Source organism: Cricetulus griseus, chromosome X (genome assembly GCF_003668045.3).
Source record: "Cricetulus griseus strain 17A/GY chromosome X, alternate assembly CriGri-PICRH-1.0, whole genome shotgun sequence".
In the NCBI taxonomy this organism is placed as follows: Eukaryota; Metazoa; Chordata; class Mammalia; order Rodentia; family Cricetidae; genus Cricetulus; species Cricetulus griseus.
This window is the reverse complement of record NC_048604.1, coordinates 111,018,645-111,040,323: the sequence shown is the minus strand read 5'-3', so window position 1 is coordinate 111,040,323 and position 21,679 is coordinate 111,018,645. Positions and strand designations below refer to the sequence as shown.

The window sequence follows — 21,679 nt, the reverse complement described above, 5'->3', positions numbered from 1 at the left end:
ATTGTTTCCTTACTAGAGCTATTATCAAAAAATTCTTCAGCATGAGGCAATCCTTAAGACATCCTCCAAGCCAAGAACAAACTATATTCTTCTACACAACTAGTATAATCTAAAACTGCTTTTCTTAGTTCTTCTCTATGATGTAGAGGATTTTCTTTTTTATCTTATTCCTTATTATCTAATGTGCTTAGTTTACACTGAGCAAACTGAAGGTGGACTGTGTCTATGTCTTACCAGGCCCAGATTGAGTCCTCTCTGAATTACAGGTCACTAGTTTTATGTGTTTTTGTTGAGATGAAGGTTGGTATTTCCTACTCCACCATCCTTGCTCATCTTTGAGTTATACTCATGCATACAAATTCATTTATGCCAGGGCAATTGTGAGGGGCTGTGAGTAGTGCCTGACACAGTGAGGCAGGCACTTGAACTGGTGCATAGCAGTTTCCTAAATTAGTCCAATGACAGCAGACACCTCTCCTCATATTACCCATGGTGGGTCTTTTAGCTTCGACAATAAATAGGGGCAGAAAACTATTTATTTAAATGATAAAGGTTACCTACTCTTTTATAAAGGAAGTCAACAAAGCATGCTAACAACCGTTTGGTACAGCACCTTTTCAGTTTCTTACCAAGTCTCGTTGATCCTCCTGTACCAAATCCATTTTGTGTACCAAGCAAAAGATTTTGGCTTCTGGAGAATTCTGCAGAATGGCCTCAAGACATGACTGATAGTAGTGCATGTCCTTCTCAAGTTCGCGGCTCTCCACATCAAAGACATAAATCAGAACCTCAACATTTCGAAAGATGTTGTCACGCTGGCTAGTGAAATAATTTTCCATGAAGGTGTCTTGTCTGGTAGGAAAGAAAATCTAGATAGTAAACAGATCCTCTGTTCAATCACTCCTGCTTGAAATTTTTTAGCTTGATCAAAAGATAATCTTAAACTTTGATTCAAAGAGCAAGTAACAGCTAAACATGTTGAGCTCTACCTTACTCTACTTCAGAGTCATAACTTGCAATCCTGTAAAATGTTTTGTTTTGTTGTTGCTGTTTTTGAGACTTGGTCTCTCTATGTATCGCTGGCTGGACTGGAATTCATTATATAGAACAGGCTGGCCTCAAATTCATGTCTGGCTTCTTTCCATTCAATTTAAACACACTTACCTTCTGTTCATTCTTTGAGTGGCTGATGGCTCAACTCATGAGTCTTTTACACATACCGATCACTCTTTCACATGCTACTCATCTACTTCTTCATGTAATTCTTCCTTTAGATTTCAATCCAATTCATACGTCCTCATCGAAACCATCCTATCTTGAGTCACCTCACTCACTGTAGGCTCTTTACCAACATATCCCTCTCATTTAAAACACTTACATAAGTGCAATACTATACTTATTTGGATGAGTTTTTAATTAATGGTGTTCAATTCCCTATACAACCAGACAAGGATCATCCCCGATATTATTTCTCACTGTTTCAAAGCTTTTAAAAGCAGAGTGTTAATGCTTAATGAACATTTGCTGAAAAACTTCACAGTCAAATATTCTAAATTATATGAAAATGACTCCAATGATGACTTTTCAGCAGAATGTTATTCTCTGCTCCTAGGTTGGATGTCACTTTCAAGAAAGATCTCAAAAGCTGGACAGCAATAAAACAGTAGTGTCATTTAGTGGTGTATATAGGGTGGTGTTTACAAATTTCAAATTTCTAATCCTGCACCTTGCTAATTATAGCTGTGTAACATTGTTAGAATCATAATTTCCCTAAATTACAGATACTTGATCTACAAAACTGAATTTCTAATTTTAGTACCTAAACCCAAGGAACTTGGGTAAGTCTGTTGTTGAAGATTAGAGAATTGGGAGCAATTACAATGAAGGGAGATTTATATTCTAAGGTGTTAATCCAGCTGCTAGCAAGAAAAGAGTTAACTTTTTTTTTTTTTTTTTGAGATAGGGTTTTTCTGTATAACAACCCTGGCTGTCCTGGAACTAACTCTGTAGACCAGACTGGCCTCAAACTCATAGAGATCTGCCTGCCTCTGCCTACACCACTACCTAGCTAAGAGTTACTGTCTTAAGAGGTTTTAGTTCTTACATTATTCTGTCAAAATACTTACTGAGCATCTTTTGCATGTTTGGAGCTGGGAAATACCCAGCAGACAATAATATTATTTTGTCAGATACTACAATGTATATTTTATATATTTTATATATTTTAACCTGCTTAATTAGCATAATAAACCTATGAGTTAGTTATTTTGCTCTTCTGTACAGGTGAAGCTACAGCACAGAGTTCGATTAACATACCCCAAAGAGCCTATGTTCTTAATCACTGTGCATTACACACTGTTGCTTCAGCACAGAGATGTATATGACCTTAAAGCAGGCAACAACATCAGCTCAGAGGCATAATAAGTGTACATTTGTACTGGGATTTTCGATGATTGTCCTGATTATGAAAGGAAGGGCTTTGTTACTCTTCCAACAGATAATATATGCTCAGAATCCAATCTACAGTGATAAGACTGTGTAGAATTACTAAAATGACTATGACCAGTCTAGTACAATAAATAATAGCTAAGAACTCAATACTGATGTCAGTCAACCTGAGACAGGTTTAATTCATGCCACTGCAAAAGAGGGGTCCCATGGTATACATACTTAGATGGAGCTTATATTGGAACTACTTAACTATTGTCTTATGTAGAGGGCATTTTCAAAGGTGTACAAAACACAGATCTTTATTAATCAACTGATGATTCAGAAATATTTTTAGGGAATGTATCAATGCAAATGTTATTCTAGGTGTTATTTGCTATGCTGATTATACTAAATGACATCGTTACTGCCAACAGCTTCACAAACAAGTAGGCACATGGTACTTACCCACCACAATCCCACAGGTTCAAAACCAGGTTTCCCAGAAATCGAACATGAGAATGTTCTACATCAACTGGAAGATAAATGTTACAAATCTAGCATTTGTAGTACATTAAGAAAAACACTAGCCCACAGTGTTTAGAAGGACCAAAGTGGAGTGAAATGCTCAAAGCCATAACAAGAAGGTGATTTTCAGCTTAGTTATGTGGTTTAGTGGCAAGGTAGGCACCTATATTACCCTAAGCTAAGGAATTGGCTTATGTCAGTCATTTTTAAATTTCAGTAGTTTAGTATCCAAAGCAGAAACAATCTCCAATTACATTAATGTTAAGTGTTAACACGCAAGACAGTTATATATGCCATTTAACAGATCTTCCCAACCCCACCTTCTTTTACCAGCTTCCCTACAGAAATTATAGACAGAAAGCAAACACAAAACAAACAAAACAAAAACAAACTAACTCCCGTACTGACTTCCTCTTCAGTTAGTGACTCTATTGGTTCTTCTATTTTTGAACTCACCTGAGCATGTTCAATTCTCTTTTGAGTTCTTTTTAGTATCTCTTAATTCCATTCTTTATTTTATAATCTACCACCCAACATGATGGAGGGCCCTTACCACCTCATGCCTATACTACAAGAAAGCCTTACTTACTTTACATTATCCATTAGGCTACTGGAAGGTTCATCTTCTTAACACTACTTTGAACATATCACTCCCCATTCAAAACACTTTCAATGGCTCCTCCATGTTTAACGAGGGTATACTCAAGGTCCTTCACACTTTAGCTTCCAATCTACCTTGATAATCCCTAGCAATTTATATTAACAGGTCCTTTCACTTCAATCCAATATGTTTTATTTATAGTCCTCCCAACCCAATGAACTCCCCATCCCCCAACATATTTTACCCTCAGGGGTCGCAAACTTGCTAAATCAGGCCATGTGAGCAAACCTATTCCATTAAAGCTGGCTAAATATCAGGGTAAACATCTACTATGGCTCACATAGGTTGATAGTTACTGAAATCTTGTTCAATTGCCATGAAAAATTATTGGTTCAGGTTTACTAGATCTTTAACATTTTAAGTAGTAGCTTGGATTTTGGATTTTATGAAAACTTTTACAAGAGATTACTACTTCCAATTTTTCTAAAACAATGTGCAAGCCAAAGAAAGCACATCTATAGGACTTATCCAGCACAAAGGCTTCCTGTTTGCGACCTCTGTTTAATTGTTCCCTCCCGCAATCCATTGCCTTTTCCACTCTTTGCTGCAAAGCACTACCCCTTCTTCCTTTCAAAGGTAATCGTAAAACCCAGACTATTTTATTCCCACCTCCTCCAAAAGTCCTTCTTGCCTGACAAAAATCCCATTTACCATTATCTCTTTGCATAAACTCATTCAAACATTTAGTAAGCAACTACTCTCTGCCAGGCACTAAAAACCTCAAGAAGGAATAATTTAAGATTTTACCATGAATATTTCTCAAAGTCTAGCTATTTTGTTCTATATAATTTATGTGCTAGTTAACTCAATTACATTGTAATATTTCCTGTGTCTATCCCCAAGTTGTTACCTAAACTGCTATCAACATTTGTACAATTTTGTCTTCTCATAATGTATAGATACAAACTGTCCATGATAAAGTAAATCATACAGATTTTAAAGTCAAACAGAATGTAGTTTATATGACAGTTCTACCTCTGTCTGACTTTGTCCAAGTCATCAAAGCTTTTAGAATTAGCTTCGACTTCTGTGAAAAAGAAGGAAGGAACATAGTATTGAACTCACAGGACTGATATGAGGATTCAAAGAGCTATATACATAAAGTGCCTGGCACATAGTAGATGCTCTAACTACTTCCCTTTTCCCCTTTACTTCCCCCTCCTTGGAAAAGGAATCATATCTTACATGTCTTTGTATTTCCAACAGAGTCTACGAGAGAGTAGGTGCTCAAACTGCTATTAATTTGAAGACTATGTATACGGTCTAGTACTAAAAAAAATGGAAAGAAGTGCTACTGAGAAAGGGAAAGACAATAACAAAGGAACTGACAAGATTCAGTAACTTTTTAGATATGGGGCATATGGGATAGAAATTGGGTTTCTACTCCCATATCACAAAAACAGTTCTCATCAATTGGCCAATGGCCCCGTTGCCAAATCCAGTGGACTTTTTAGTTCTTCTCTTACTTTCTGCAGCATGACACTGTTGACTACTCTCTTCTCAAAATTCTCTTCTCTTGGTCTCTGGCATCACATCTACAAACTCCTCTGGAAGATCCTCCCTCATGGGCTCCTATCCTTCTTTCTGTCCCTTAAGCGTTAGGATTCATTGGGACTAAACAGTGGCCACCTTTTCATCAATTTTTTTCCTCAAGGCAAGATAACCAACATAATACTATATTTATCATTTGGATACTAACTAGGTGATACTAGTACAGATTTCTGCTTTCCTGACTCATATACTATATGTCTGTACTGTAAGTATCCCAAATGGAATATATCCAATTTAACTTATATCTCCTTTCATTCCAACAAATCTGCTACCCTTTCATGTTTCTCCATCTTGGAGAATTTAACCAGCTGCCTAATCTAAAACTGTTCATCCTCCAGTCTTCTTTTCCCCCCTCACAATCCTCTTCAAGTTTCCCAGAAAGTCCTATTGACTCTGCCATCTAGGCATATCCCCAACCCAGTAGCTTTGCCCATATCTACTACCACTACTCTAGTCCAAATCAAGCCCCTGCCATCTCTTACAGTTTTTTAAAATTAGAAACTTACTTCTCATAGTTCCAAAATCTGAAAATTCTGAGATACAGCCAACAGAAGAGTAGGAATCTAGAGAAAACCAGTGCTCTGGCTTATAGATGGTCCCTGCTTCTACCCTTGCATCACTCCAATCTGCCATCCACATTAAAGATATAGTGATGCCTCCAAATTGCTGAGTTTTATACCATTCTTTAAAAAAAAACATGTCTGTGCATACATAATTATATACACTGAGAAGAAGGCCAGAATGGTTATCTCAGAAGTACTACTGGTGGTTGTCTCTAGGAAATTGGCTTCACAATGAAGAACAAAATAGACTTTTTATACTTAAATAATGTTTGAAGCTTTCACAAGTATTATTCTGAATTAAAAATGTGCCCCTGATCATGTTACTTTTTTACTGTTTAAAATTCTCTTAGAGGTTGACTATCTTTCTTGTCTTATAAGACATTTTACATATAAATCCAATTTTCTGCTTCCCTGTTACATGTTATGTTCCTTGAGTGTCCCTTTGGTTCTCCTATAACCTTCCTGCTCTGTTATCATGAGAGCAACTGAAAACCAGAAAGAACAGAGCTTTGGGGAATCATACACATTTAAGGGCAGAAAGAAGGAAACATTATGATAAAGATTGTCTATTTTAAAAGCAAGGGGACTGATTAAAGATAAAGGAAAGAAATTAGGTAAATAAAGCATTAAATAAAAAGCCAAGAGAATAGAATTTTGAGAAGACAGGAAATTTTGGAGTTGTCAACAGTGTTTGATACTAAAATACTTCATAGTCATATTAGTGATGAATTTACCATCTCAATAAACACATTTGAACATGTACCTAATAAATTAATAACATCATTTCTTTTTTACTTCAAATTTCAAACTGCAGGAAACTTTAAATTTAACAATAAAACTTGACTTTTTTCAGGAACGACAAACTAGGAAAACACTAATACATTAAAGTCAAGGAACATTTTAAAAGCAGTACTTTTTTATTTACTACCTTTAAAGAAAATCAGTAACTGCATCAAAAGGAATTAACAAATAAAAAGGAATGTACTACATAAAATCTGAACTAGTCTACACATTTAGCAACAAACACAGACTTTTCTTCATTAATGACAAACCAGTTAATGATGATATGCTAAACATTAATACCAACATTTTTCATTATATTTTTACTGCCTTTAAGGAAATTCAGGAAATACTAACCAAGTATTACCAATCAATTTACTACCTGACATATTCTTAGGGGGAAAAGCCCCATCCCACTGACAATATCTGGCAAGAGACACTTCTAGATATATACTTGTTGAATAAATGGCCTATTTTAATGAATAGGATTATATAATTTGCAACATCATGTTTTAATGATGCTGCTGAATTATGTCAAAACTATTTTCAGCAGTTTCAATAATTCTGAAAATCTTTCTGTGAGACTGTTCATTGGATTCAGGGTAATAAACAGGTTCTGCTGATCAGTTAGAAATGGAAATATCAGTGGTTCTAAGAAAAGATTTTTCAACAAAGTATACAGAATTTAAAATATGAAGAAAAGGTCTTTCAGGAATTGAGTAGTATAACACAGACAGGCTGTGTCATAATACAGAGAAGAGCCCAGACTAATATCCCAACTCTGACACTTACTAGCTAAATGTGATTAATTTTCAAGTTATACTTTCATTATCTATTAGAATAAAGGTAATATGAAAACTAAAGCAAATGAGAGCAGGAATGTTACAGTACTTCAATAATCATCTCTATTCTACTAACAACATAGATACTAGGACTATATATTTAATCTGGAACAGAAAAGTTAAATACATCAAACCAAGACACAGAAAAATACTTGGACAAGTACACTTTCTAGAGGCTAGATGCCAACTCTACAAGTGTGACAAGCCATAGGAAACTATCTTTACCAAGACTTTTGACAGTAACTTAGATACTTATCAAATATAAAACTGTATGTGACTATGAAGGATGGCAAACATATCACGTGAGAGAGAGTAAATAGCTAAAATGAAAATAGGAACTCCTTTTATTATGCATAAGAAAACTGCAACCCAGTGACTTGGATTCCAAAATAAAGAAACGAGCCATTTAATGTAAAAATAAACCAAATATATGCAAAGACGAATTGGAGCTTTTATTATGATTCAATAAAATGAAGGTTGCTCCAAAACAAGGTGGGGTTTTATCATGCCAACAGCAAAGTAACACCCAGAATAAGAGATATAGTATGCCTGCCCTGCTCTAATTGAACCGAATCTGCTTTCATGTCTTATAAGAAAAATACAGACAAGTTTGAACAAGTCCTTAAAAACATCCAAAATTATGTCAAACGAGGAACCAGAGATGTTTAAGGTAAGGATAACGAAATTTAGGAGATAAGTCAGATAAATTGAGATATTGAATAGTCTCAAATATTTGTAGAGAACAGAACAGAAAGAAAAATAGACTAGGGACTCTATCTAGAAAGTATCTTTTTAATCATCAAGTTTCTACTCAAGTTATTGAAGTCTACGCTAAATGGCAAATCTGAAACAGAAATAAAAGTTCCTTCTCCTTTGTATCTCAAAGTCTGGAGCATAATGTGCTCAAAAGATGTTTATTACTCTTGAAACCAGATTGGAGCACCTTATAGAAAAAAGCTAACTTGCTGATAAAAGTATTAAAGATGAAATCTCTGAAGGCTAGACAGAACAATGCCTTCCTCACCCAAAAACAAAGGCAGACTTCAGAAATGCTTAGATGCTTCAGAATGAAACAACAATCTGCTTCAGAGTAAGGCACTCCCAGGATTCTTCATTCATTGTCTGGTAGCCATGATAGCCCAGAAGTTTAGTTTTGGTTGTGAGCCTAGCCTTTAACAGCTGAGCCATCCCTCCAGCCCAGCCCAGAAGTCTATACTAACTCTAGCTATAAAGGTCTAATAAGGTGTTTCACAACTCAGAGTAGATACTCCAAAGAGAAGATCTAGGTGTATAAAAAAGGAGAAATGGCAGAGTGAAGAACTCCTTATTATCCCCAAGTTTTCCTTTTAATAAGGACAAGGACTACTTCCTACATTAGAAACATCATAGATTTTATTGTATGCTAAGTTAATGCCTATTAATTTCCCCTTTGTATAAAAAGTTATGATAAACAAGCATTCTCCCCACAAAATAAGCAGGCAAAGGGTCCCTATTCTTGCCTAAGAGACAGCAGGATACACAAGAAGTTAGCTAAGAGCCTCCCACTTTGCAAGCACCCTAGAAAGGAAAGCAGCTCCCAAGGATAGTGAGCAATAATAACCAGAATTAGGCCACGCATTCTGAGGAGAAATGCAAAAAGGGAAAGCATGCTCCAAAGCAAATTCATCAACCTGTGCATTCCCAAGCTGCTGCAATCAAGTGTGTTATGCGTATTATTAATAGCCAAGGTCACCTCATTTTACAATTAGTTGAAACATCTTACTTGTTGTACCAAGGCGACGTGTATCTCTGGCAATGTAATTTGCAAAGATAATAGACCTCATGCTGGTCTTACCAGATCCACTTTTACCCATCAACAGCACCTAAGAACAAAGGAAAAAGTTAGCAATCTAGAGCAAATCTAGTGTAAAGGGATCCATTTCTCCTCTGTAGCTGGCATTTTACAGAAGTGGATGTACCAATGACCAGTATGGATACCTGTAATTAATTAAACTCTTCCCCAAATAACATTCCAAATGCCAACCACTTACCTGCTACAAGTTACACATCATTTTAGGACTACAACAGCAGTGAGTTTGTTATTATACATAATATTTTAAAGATATATTTTCATTATTTTAATTATGTGTGTGAGGGAGAGGTATGTGCACATGAATACAAGTGTCAGATGTGAGGTCTTCTAGGAGTTGTAAGGAGTTGTAATGACAAGCAGTCATAAGCTACTTGATGTGGATGCTGGGAATTGAACTTGCTCTCATGAAGGGCAGTATGTGATCCTAACCACTGAGCCATCCCTGCAGCCCCCTGCTATTATACATACTATTTATTTATAATTACATTAGAAAAATATCATCTTGTGGGATGGGGAGATGGCTCAGAGGTTAAGAGCACTGACTGCTCTTCCAGAGGTCTTGAGTTCAATTCCCAGCAACCACATGGTGGCTCACAACCATCTGTAATGAGATCTGGAGTCCTCTTCCGGCCTGCACGCAGAACACTATACATAATAAATAAAATCTTCAAAAAGAAAAATACCATCTTGCTGGGTGACGGTGGCACATGCCTTTAATCCCAGCACTTGAGAGGCAGAGGCAGGAAGATCTCTGTGAGTTTGAGGCCACCCTGGCCTAAAGAGCTGGTTCCAGGACAGCTAAGGCTATTATATAGAGAAGCCCTGTCTCAAAAAAAAAAAAAAAGAAAAATACCATCTTTCTGGAGAAATGGCTCAGTGGGTAAGAGCATTGGCTACTCTTCATAGGACCCAGGTTCAATTTCCAGTACTTACATGGCAGGTAACAACTGTCTGTAACTCCAATTCCAAGGGATCTGACACCCTCACACAGACAACAGACAGGTAAGACACCAATGCACATAAAAATAAACCTTGAAAAAATTAATTAAAAAAAGAAAGCAACCATTTTAATAGGAAACTAACCCTATTCTCCTGTAATACAAGGTTATATATGCATTGACCCAACTATCAGATTTCACAATCACTGAAAAGCTCCTCCTCCTTTGTTCAAGATCACTTTTTTCCCCCATTTCAGCCCATGATGTCATCTCTTTCACATACTTCTATGACTTTCATCAGTTTTTGTCGGCTCTTTTAACTTTCCTATGTCCTATAAAATTGGGCACTTAAATTACACATAAGACCATTCTTGGTTTAGTTTATCTACTTCTGTCTTTATCTCTACTTCTCCCAGCCTGGGAACTTTCAGCAACTGACATATAATCTCTGTTTCCAGCCCTCTAAGGAGTCCTGACTCTATGTCTGTATTCCCTCTGTATTTATTCTCTACAATCCTTTATTCTTCTTTTTTTGTAGTTTTTCAAGACAGGATTTCTCTGTGTAGCTTTGGAGCCTGTCCTGGAACTAGCTCTGAAGTAGTTCAGACTGGCTTTGAACTCACAGAGATCCCACCTGTCTCTATCTTCTAAGTGCTGGGATTAAAGGAGTCCACCACTGCCCAGATCCTTTATTCTTCTTTCAACTAAGTCCCACTTGGTTCAACAATCATCTCCAGAATTTTCTCTGGAACTAGGGATGTAGTTCAGTACTAGAGTATTTGTCTAATATAAGTGCAACCGTGGGTTCAAACCCCAATATCGTCCCCATAATTTTCTCTGATCCAAATGCCTTAGGCCAGTGGGTCTGAAACTGTGGGTCGCCACCCCTATGGGGGTGGTCAAAGACTTTTTCACAGAGGTTACCTAAAACCATTGGAAGACACAGATATTTACAATATGATTCATAACAGGAGCAAAATCATAGTTATGAAGTAGCAACAAAAATAATTTTATGGTTGTGGATTACCACAACATGAAGAACTATATTATTAAAGGGTTGAAGCATTAGGAAGGTTGAGAACCACTGACTTAGGTATCTTGCCTGCCCTCTAGTGGTACTACTATATCATTGCAGACCACAAAGCTCTGCAGTCCCTTGTTTTGGGAACTCTCTCACAAGACTGTTGAAGGACTGTTGAATCCTTTGTTTCTCCAGTGCCTAATATGTAACAAAAGCTTGAAGTATGTTCATCAAAAGAATGAACAAGCCATTAAACCCAAAATGCAATAACTGTCTGAAAGCAAGACCTTACAGTCATCTTTTTTTGTGTCAGAATTTAACATAAGAAAGACACCTGTGAATACGCCATATATTCTTGCACTAAATGACTTTCAAAGACTCCTTGTACACACACAGTTTATGAAATGTAATTCTGAAAACCACCTCTTTTTCAAATGGAAGGGATACCTATTCCTTATTCTACCTCTAATCCCAATGTATTTTATTGAAATGTCTGATTAAAAACATAAGGAATATCATTGAAAACATACTGGACATGGGTTTATTCAATGTAACAATTTAGACAACTTTACCCCACTAAGAAAATGTAACTGCTTAGCTAGTCTAAAATTAATATGGAAGTTTTCCCTGTCCTTTGCAAAAAAAATTTAGCTGAAAACAATAACTATATATTTCTGGGGATACAAACTGATCCTTTAATGCATGTACATTGTGGAATGATTAAATCAAATGAATTTTTGTCCTTTTTCTCTTTTCACAGTTCTTTAAGTTTTTCACTGTATCTAATTTTTGTTCCTAATCACGTAGAGATTTTTGGCATTTTTAGGCATCCTTGTTGATAGTGACTTCAAACATTTCATCAAAAACATCCTCCTAGCAAACTTAAGGCACAGAATTAGATTTTGGCTGAAGTCAGGCTAAGAATATTAGACCTTTTCATGAAAAGGCAAGGATAATTATGTTTGAGCTCTACAGGGTTAGGTTAGGATTAGGGTTAGTTCCCTCACAGTTCCCTAATAGTCCTATGAGGGTTACTACTTTACAAATGACACTAAATCACACAAAGGTCAAGAAATTTGCTTCAGAACTATATTCTTAGGGACACTAAGTCCCAATAAAAGTACAAAGCAAAGGACATCCAACTGCAGCTAGCACAACCCATGTAACATTTGATTTGGGTTAAAGAAGCAATGTGTGCAGAGGTCTGTGTAATGTTTGTATATGGCTTGACTCCATGAGATTAATTTTAGACAAAGTGAATCTGACATTAAATAAAGGGATGAGAGTCCGAAAGACCATATAAGTTACTGCCATAGTCCAGAAAAAGACAGATTTCCTGAACTGTAACTTCTTACCTTTTTCTTCATGTTTCTAACACATCTTACCTTTTTCTTCATGGATGCATTTGGCATTGTCCACCTGTAGATATAAAACAAAAGACAGTGTTTCCATGATCTAATTGCCTTAGAAATAAAAAAAAAACAAGTAAACGGAGAGAAGCAGAACAACACTGTTTAAAACAGCTAAGTACGCATGAGACCTCATTTCAGAAGCCTTCGTTTTCATAAATTATAAAATTGGGTTTATGTTCCCTGCTTCCTTCAAGAGCTCGGGAGATGCTTCCTAGGAAGACATATTTAGGAATATAAAGCACTTAAATTCAAGATTTGATATTTTGTCATAAAACTAACGCATTACTCTGGGCACTTTTATAAATCAAAGAATATTCTCATATTTGAGTACTATTTTTTAAAAATAATTCAGCTCCTTATTTTTCAAATCTGGAAGCATCTTTGGACCTTCATTCGTCCTTCCAAGCTGCATTTCATTCATTAAAGGCACCAAGTACATATAACGCAGTTCTCAAACAGGCATATCGGACTCTACGTCATTGGTCAGTAAATGTCTGTCCTCTCCCTCTTTTTATCACTAACACGGTGATAAATCATCTTTATAGAAAATGCAAAACAACTCAGAAGTATCTCAATTAGAACATTACGCACAAACCAGAAATCTCAGCTCCAGGCAAAGGGATCGTTCTGTTCTGTTTTTCTTTCCTATCATCAAGGGCATGCTACAAATCAACCACACTGGTAAATTAAAGCAATTTATCATTGGAGATTAGGGGTTGTTGCATTTCACAATACTCTTTACAATTAGCACACCCTCCCTCCTAGGTACTGCATAATACCCTTCACCCACCCAAGCGATCCTTCCGGTTCCCCGAGTGGAGGCTGCACTCCAGGGCCCAGATTTTCTTTCTCCGTCTTTTTCTCGGAGTCAGATTCTTCCATCGCGCAACAAGTCCTTCACAGTGCCTTCTAAATCCGCAGTACTCTTTTCTTCTGGCTCACCTCCTCAACTGCCTATGCACACCGCCCGCGGCCCGTAGGGCCTGCTCTATCCCTGCCTCTGCCTTTGTCCACTGGGGGGCCGCTTTTCCCACGGTTACCTTTACCGACCCGAACTTAAGTCTCCAGGCACGGCTGAGGAGGCCAGCCCAAAGGCACAAGCGATTCCGTGCGTGCAATGGAAGAGATGCAGGAGAGGGAGGGCAAGGGGGATGAGGAGTTGGTCCCGAGTTTGGGCCCCGCTCCCCAAGGTCTCAAGACCCAAAGGTAACTTGGTCCTCCTCTGTGCAGCCCGCGAAGGCTGGGGTAACGGAATGAGCTGACCCGAGCTGCAGAAGCAAAGCGGTCACCGCCTGGTGGCTCTTCCCGATCTCGCCGCCAGTAAGAATCCGCCTGAGGCCGTCTTTACTTCCGCGCCCGCCCTTCAGGAGCGCAGGAACCTCACTGCAGCCACGCTACTGCAGGCCAGGATCACGTGGGAACCTGCCGTAGTCCCAGGCCTGTCACGTGCAGCTACCCTGGGGGGCTGAGAGGGGGGGGGAAGCTGGGAAGAATACCATAGAGACTGCTCTAAGAAAGCCAGAGTGCCGCACGCAGTCACGTGGCCCGAGCTCTCATTTCCGCGCCACAGGCCCTTAAGGCCGCCCGCAGGCACTGGGAAACTGGAGGCTGGCGGACGTGGCCCCGCCCACCCGCTGCTTGTTAAAGGAGAAGGTTGCAATTTCCATACCTGCAAAGCTACCTGTTCTCACTGGGGCTTATGCTTGGGGGTGCGTGCAGAAAAGGCTATTGTGATAACTTTTCCTCCCTTAGTCCTTAGGGAAGGTCTTATAATTAAAAAAAATCACTACATCTAGAGTGCTTTAAACTGTTTTTCACATAGAAAACTCTCAATAAGTTTGTTATTGCCAGGACCAGAAACACACACGGGGTTTAACACATTCACCACTTAACTTTAAAAAATTTGCAAATGCATTTTTAAAATTTCTGATTAACGTGTAATATTTGTTCATACAGAATTTGGTGTGGGAAAAATTCTCATAAGAGACTGTATTCTCATAAGAAGTTAGGAAAGTATAAAACTATTAACGGAATATGCTTACTATATTCGGGTACAGAGACTGCCAGAAACAAGCCGCTGTTTAAGAACCCAAAGACTTGCTGTGCGGTGGTGGCACATTCCTTTAATCCCAGCACTCAGGATGTATAGGCAGATAGATCTCTGTAAATTCCAGACCAGCCTGTTCCAAGACAGGCTCCAAAGCTACACAAGGAAACCCTGTCTCAAAACAAAAAAGAATCCAAAGAATTACTTTGGAGAGCTGAAAGAAGAGATTAAGATATGACATGAAGGGACTTTTTTTTTTAGTCTTTAAACCCTTATGCATTATATGCAAATTATATATAACACATATACATTATGTGTATACACACATTAGTTTGATAAGAAAAGGAAGCAAAGAAATAGGCCAGCCATTAAAGCACTCCTTTAATCCCAGCACTCTGCAGACAGATGCAGATGGATCTCTGTGGGAGGCCAGCTTGGTCTACAAAGCTACACAGAGAAACCCTGTCTCGAAAACAACAAAAAAAAAAAAAAGAAAAAAAAGAAAAGAAAAGAAAAAGGAAAATCCAAAAGAAGAAAGAAAAAGAAAGGAAGGAAGACAAGGAAGCAAAAGTGTTGTCAGCACCCACCAACCATAGCCGAGGTCTTGTATGGAACCTTCTCTCCACAACTTCCATGCCTCATGAAAATAACTTTTGGATTATCCTTTCTTCACTAGCAAATTGACTGCCTCCTCCTATCAAACATCAGCTGTCAAAAGTGGGGGAAGAGGGACCCAGCAATAACCAAAACAAACAAACAAATAGGATATAACTGTATGCCATCTACAACTCCCTTTAGACATAAAAATACATGTAGATCAAAGGGATATGGATGGTAAAACATATTCCACAAAAATAGCCAAAACTAAGCTGGGATGACCACACTAATAGCTGATTACAATGACATTAAATCAAGCCTAAAACTCAAACTTGGAATACAAGTTATGAAAAAGACATTTTACAATGATAAACAAGTGTGTCTATCAAGAGTATATAGCAACTAAATGTATATGCACCAAAAATTGCCTAAATATATGAGATAAATGTCTATAGAATTGAAGAAAGAAGCAGACAAGTCCAAATAAATAGCAATTATAGACTTAATACTTTGTTTCAAAAGCAAATTAAACAATCATGTAGAAGATGAATGAGAAAATGGACTTGAGAGAAACCGTAGACCACTTGGGTCTAACAAAACTATGTAGAATATTCTACCCAACAAAGTCAGAAATGTTCACTTTTTTTTTTACTTAACTAGAGCATGTGATCAAAGGTAGACCGTATGTTTGACTATGTCCTACAAAAAATTCTTTTAAAAAATCATTAAAAAGCTTTTCTGACTACAATGTAATAATATTAGAAATAAATGTCAGAGGAAACACTGGAATGTATTCAAAATTATAGAAAGTAAACAGCATATTCTTGAACAGACACTGGTCCAAGGAAACATTCTTGTTTTATGCTGATTTGCATTTCCTTGGTAGTTTCTTCTGTTCTTTAGTTTTCAGCTTTCCTGCATTAATAGTTAAGTCAGGAAATGTTTTCTGAATGCCTATTATATACATGCAACATTAAGTTCCAGACAGCAGCCTTAATCCATTTGATAGGCATTTAGGCATTTTTTTTTTTTTTTTTTTTGCTTCACCAAAGCCACGCTACTGCCTTTGTTGGTGTCAATTTTTTTTTTAAAAAATACCTGTGGCATACCTTTTCCTTTTGTTTTCTTCTTTGTTTGTATTGTGTCTCTATGTGAATTTATGTCACCCCTTTGATAATCTTGCTGCTTTTTTCAGTTTTACCTCTAGTGTAATCTTTATAGCGTTTTAAATGTAAACCTGTGTTTATTAAATTATTACTTATTAGAAAATAACTTTTAGCTGGGTGGTGGTGGCACATGCCTTTAGGCCCAGCATTCGGAGGTAAAGGCAGGTGGATCTCTGTGAGTTCAAGGCCAGCCTGGTCTATAGAGTAAGTTCCAGGACAGCCTCCAAAGCTACACAGAAAACTTGTCTTGAAAAAACTAAAAAAAAAAAAAGAAAGAAAGAAAGAAAACAAAAAAGAAAAGAACTTTTAGCTTCCACTTGAAATGTGGTAGAATATATATATTTCTTATTAGCAGTTATTCCACCTGTTGTATTATATTGTCCTTAGTTTTTTATTGTTCAAATTTACATGTCTAAATTAACTGGGCTGTTTTTGTTTTTGATACAGGGTCTCACTGTATTGCACAAGCTGGTTTTGAAACCATCTTCCTGCCTCTGCCCTCACCATGCCCAGCTAAGCACACACTTTCAAATAATATATTTGTTGGTACTTGATTTAGTTTCTGTCCTTGCCCTTTTGTAGAGTGTTGAGACCAAGCTATAAGTCCCACTCTAAGCTACTCTGTCTTGCATACAATAACGGTTTTCCAATCCCCATGTAGATTCACAATCTATAACATCTGTTAGACCCTACCCATTGAAATCAGACTAATAGCTTATTCCTGGGACTAGAAAAGGAGGTACCCTATAAATTTATTGGGGTAACCTGAGATTGTAAAATCCTATGAGAGAAACCATGCCCAAGAACTTATCAGACATATCAGACCATATGGCTATGACTTCCTTTCATGGACCACATAAAGTGGACACCTAATACTGTGATGACACAGTCACACACCAGCCTATTATCTGATACTTGTGAGTGCATCTAGGATCAGTAAGTGGAGGACTCCACAACTATATTGGGAGTTGAAACTGTGTTTGGAATCCTACTATTGACATGGCTTACTCCACTGTCTATCTGTCCAACTGTTTGCCTGCCCTTCAGAACTGGAATTCACTTTTCCTCTTCTTAGACTCTGGCATGGCCCTTTACTTCACAGGAGTAGTCTGTATCCTTGTTCTCCAGCCCTGATTCCAACAGCTCCAGCAGCAGGTCCTTGCTGGTACGGGTCTAGATTATTATCTTCTTAAGGAAGTCACCATCCCAGTCTACTCATGAAAGCTTTTGAGCTCCACTACAGCCTTTATTCCTTGTATTCATTCTGTAAACCATATACACATATAGATATATAGATATATTTAATGTGTGCTGTGTGACATGAGAATTGATCTTACTAACTAAGTTTGGGAAAACAAAAAGGATCTTACATTTACCTAAGCCACATTTGCCAGAATAGGTAGGATTATCTGGCACCACTGCCACTGAAACCTTATAAATGCATTTGCTATTCAAGAAATTATGAGATTGTGGAAAGACACAAACATATTTGTCTATATTTCTGACATTGTACACTCATTATAAAAGGTATCATGCAGAAAATTAATTTTTTTTCTTTTGGGGAGGAGCATGTCGCGGTGTGCCTGTGGAAGTCAGAGAACAACTTTTAGAAGTTAGTACTCTCACATGGATTGAACTCAGGTCTTCAGGTTTAGCCACAAGCACCTATGCTGATGAGCCGTCACTCACCCCCATCCTTTCCCTCCCACACTGTGCTAAAAGTTATCTTTTTAAAGGTTAAACAGATACTGACACTCTTTGTCTTAACACTTTTAGTGGGTTCTCATTTCTAGCCTATTTTAAGTGAATTGTCAATCATCTCTCTCATCTCTTCTCCCCATGCCTAGGTCAGCAAGTTCCAGCCTCAGTGGCCTAAGAGTTTCTTATTCTTTGAACTCTCTTAAATGTTACGTCAAGGAAACGGGTTCGGAAAAGGAGCTACATAGGTTGATGTTCCTTTGAAACATGGAATTTGCCATTCTCAGTTTGGAATGCCAGTACCTCTGATTTTACAATGGCCCCAGCTAGCTCAGCTCACAGGTAATGTCCTCCTGAGGTCTTTTGGACCCACATTCTATTAGAGCAGGATAATCATTTGTACTCCAGTAGTTACTTTCTATCATATGACTTTTACTTCATAATATTCCTTTTACTGTTGAGATTATACTATAATTACATCATTTCTCCTTTTCCTTCCCTCTCTCCAAACCCTCTCATGTAATCCTCCATGCTCTCTTTCCAATTCATGTCTTCCTTTTTCACTGATTGTTGTTATATGCACATATATATTCCTAAATATTACTGGCTCAGCTTGTATAATCTCACTTATATGTATGATTTCAGGGCTGACATTTGGTATTAGATAACCAATCAGTGTGTTCTTCCCTAAGGAAGAATATTCCTTAGTTGCCCAGAATCTCTTGACCTATTAATAATCTTGTTTGTTTGCCTCTGAGTACAGGATTTCTATTTAAATTCTATGGAGACAAGCCCTTGCTTTAAAAAAAAACTTTCTGAAAAACAACAACAACAAAAAGTTCTGCTATACACTAGGTTCACAGACCAGAATGTGGGTATTCACTTGATATTCACTGAGTACTTTTTATAAAGATGGGAAAAAATACATTAAAATGAAAAAAATTCTGGTTAGTAACAGAAAGAAGGAAAAGGTATGACAAGCTAATCAGTTCTTTAGCACCCAAAATACCTTCATGCATTTTGAGGATGAGAATGCTTAATCATTATGGAGTAAAGCCAATGAAAAAAAGAGGAAATGATTGTCACAAAATTTCTGGAGGGGCAAAGGAGAGGAAACCAGAGCACAGCTAGGAAAATTCTTTATAGATAGAAGATAGATAGAAGAAAAAACTATGAAGGCAAGTATTAAAGGAGACAATAAGCACGGACAGCAATCAAACTGTAGAAATTGGTGATAGGTCATGTATATGAGAAACCTCCCTCCTTTTGTAGTCCATTAACAGTATTGTAGAAGCAAGGTCATTTTCTGAAAAATGAATGCAGATGAGACTTACAGAAATTGGATAAGATGTTAGCTATTTGAGGAATAAGTGAATGGATAGCATTAAGAAACATGGCACAAGGATTTCTGTTCAGCATTGAAAGAACAATGAAGGTTGGAAATAGGAAGACATTATGGCCTTCATAAATGGAGTGTAGGGTGTGGTTTTTGCTCTAGATGTAATAAACAACCTTAGTGGAGATGCTTTTAAGACAGAACTGGGTGTGATCTCTGAACCTTCTTTCAGGGCTTTTGAAGGCTGAGTAGGGAACAAGGAAAAGGAGTCCAGTAAGTTCTAAACACTCATCTTCATATATTCAGCGGATGCTGGTGTGGATAAGGAACAATATAAATACTTCATAGATTTGGTTTTGTAAAACAGCCAAGGAATTTAACAAGTGGGAAAATGAGCTAAAGGGATTGCTTTTAAGTGAAATAATGTGATGGTTTGAATAACATTGTCCCCCATAGGTTCATGCATTTGTTCCCCAATTGGTGATTCCCAATTGTTTGGGAAAGCTTAGGAGCTGGGGCCTTGTTGGAAGAAGAAAAGCAGCTTTTGAGAGTTTAAAAACCTGCATCATTTCAAGTTGCTATCTACCTCATGCTTGTGATTCAAGATGTGAGCTCTCAGCATCCTGCTCCAGTCACCAAACCTGCTGTTTGCTGTCATGCTTTCCTGCTATAATGGAGTCTTATCCCTCTGAAACAGTAAACCAAATCAAGAGTTCCCTTCCCCCACCCAAAAAGGAAAGATGCCTACTTTAAGTTGTCTTGCTCATTGTATTTTAACAAAGTGATAGAAAAGCAACTAACACAAATGTTTGAAGAATAGAAGACTTATCAATTTCCTATCTAACTTTGGTATGCAAACAGAATAGTGGCTATACTAGTATCTGGTAAACTAGACTTGAAGTTGGAGATGTAATGGTCATTATATCATAACAGAGGCATCAACTCCTCAAGAATATGTAACAGTTTTAAGTTCACATGTATCCAACACATTACTCAGATAGATGAAACAAATATTAATGACTCTGAGGCAAAAGACAGACTGTAGTACATTAACATGGAATTCAATATCACACTTTATAAACAGATCATCCAAAATAAGTAAGACTTGAAATATACTTTCTACCAAATGGATTTGATAGACATATCTAGAGTATTCCATAAAATAGTACAATAGTTATTTTCTCAACCATTTGGAAAATTGCTCCAGGGTAGAGTTATATTATGTCACAAGATATAAGAAATTTAGGGGCTGGAGAGATGGCTCAGAGGTTAAGAGCACTGGCTGCTCCAGAGGCTCCAAGTTCAATCCCAGCATCCACATGGTAGCTCACATCTATCTATAATGAGATTTGGTGCTCTCTTCTGGCCTGCAAGAATACATGTAATAAACGAATAAATCTTAAAAATGAAAGATATAAGAAATTTAAAGAAGATTGTATTGTATTGTTTCTTTTCTGACCACTATGATATGATACCAGAAATAAATAGCAGAAGGAAAGTTGTAAAAATCCATAAATGTGTGCATATTAAACAATGTACTCATGATCCGGTGAACAAAGAGGAAATTACAGGAAAAACCAAAATGATGTTTATAGGAAAAGTGCCACTGGACAGGCAGATCTCTGTGAGTTCAATGCCAGCCTGGTCTACAGAGTTCCAGGACAGCCAAGGCTACACTGAGAAACTCTGTCACGAACCCCTTCCCCCACCCAAAAAGAAAAGATGCCTACTTTAAGAAGAAAGTGCTCAAATTAACAAGACAAAACCACCCAAATGCTCCTTCTCAAGTAGTTACAAAAAAAACAAAAAAACAGCCTGGCCATTGCATGGGTCTACACGCAGCTGGCCATCCCCCTGGTGTTACAAGGCAAACCTGATCTCCTGGTTTAGGAAGGTGGTATTTGCAATCCCCGCTGTGTTACATCACACATATCCTACAATGCAGGGCACTAAATGGGCTTGGTTCAGAGGCACTCTAATTGACAGATTGGGTTTAGGCAGCTAATCCCCTAGCCAGTGCAATAGGTTCTATGGGTTCCCACAGAGGGGGAGTATGCAGGAATTTCTGACCCATTAAATAGCCAGTTCACACAATAGCCCCTTGTTGAAATAACTTCTGGCTCCAGCACCCTGGTGGCTCACTGGGAGATGATGTAAGCTCCTTTCCCAAAGCAAGGTTACTGTGTATTTTTCACATTATTTATAGAAGTGGACTGTGACACTTTATACTAGCCTGAATCACCAGCATCCACACTGGGGA

The 21,679-nt window shown here is 37.6% G+C and overlaps 1 protein-coding gene across 9 annotated transcripts in view; it reads right to left on the bottom strand.

The window, feature by feature from the left end:
* Nucleotides 1–14,035, bottom strand: part of Rragb (Ras related GTP binding B) — a 54,631-nt gene extending 40,596 nt beyond the window's left edge. The window contains exons 1-6 of one of the 9 annotated variants that reach the window (XM_027431997.2): nucleotides 13,366–14,029; nucleotides 12,549–12,582; nucleotides 9,115–9,214; nucleotides 4,802–4,885; nucleotides 2,896–2,962; nucleotides 630–852 (exon numbers count right to left, since the gene is read on the bottom strand). In XM_027431997.2, the coding sequence (XP_027287798.1) occupies nucleotides 630–852; nucleotides 2,896–2,962; nucleotides 4,802–4,885; nucleotides 9,115–9,214; nucleotides 12,549–12,582; nucleotides 13,366–13,457 (600 nt within the window). In that variant the 5' untranslated portion in view covers nucleotides 13,458–14,029. Of the gene's footprint in view, nucleotides 1–629; nucleotides 853–2,895; nucleotides 2,963–4,801; nucleotides 4,886–9,114; nucleotides 9,215–12,518; nucleotides 12,583–13,365 lie in introns of all 9 variants that reach the window. The other 8 variants (XM_027431990.2, XM_027431994.2, XM_027431996.2 and 5 more) reach the window with 8 other exon arrangements.
* Between the last annotated feature and the right edge of the window lie 7,644 nt (nucleotides 14,036–21,679).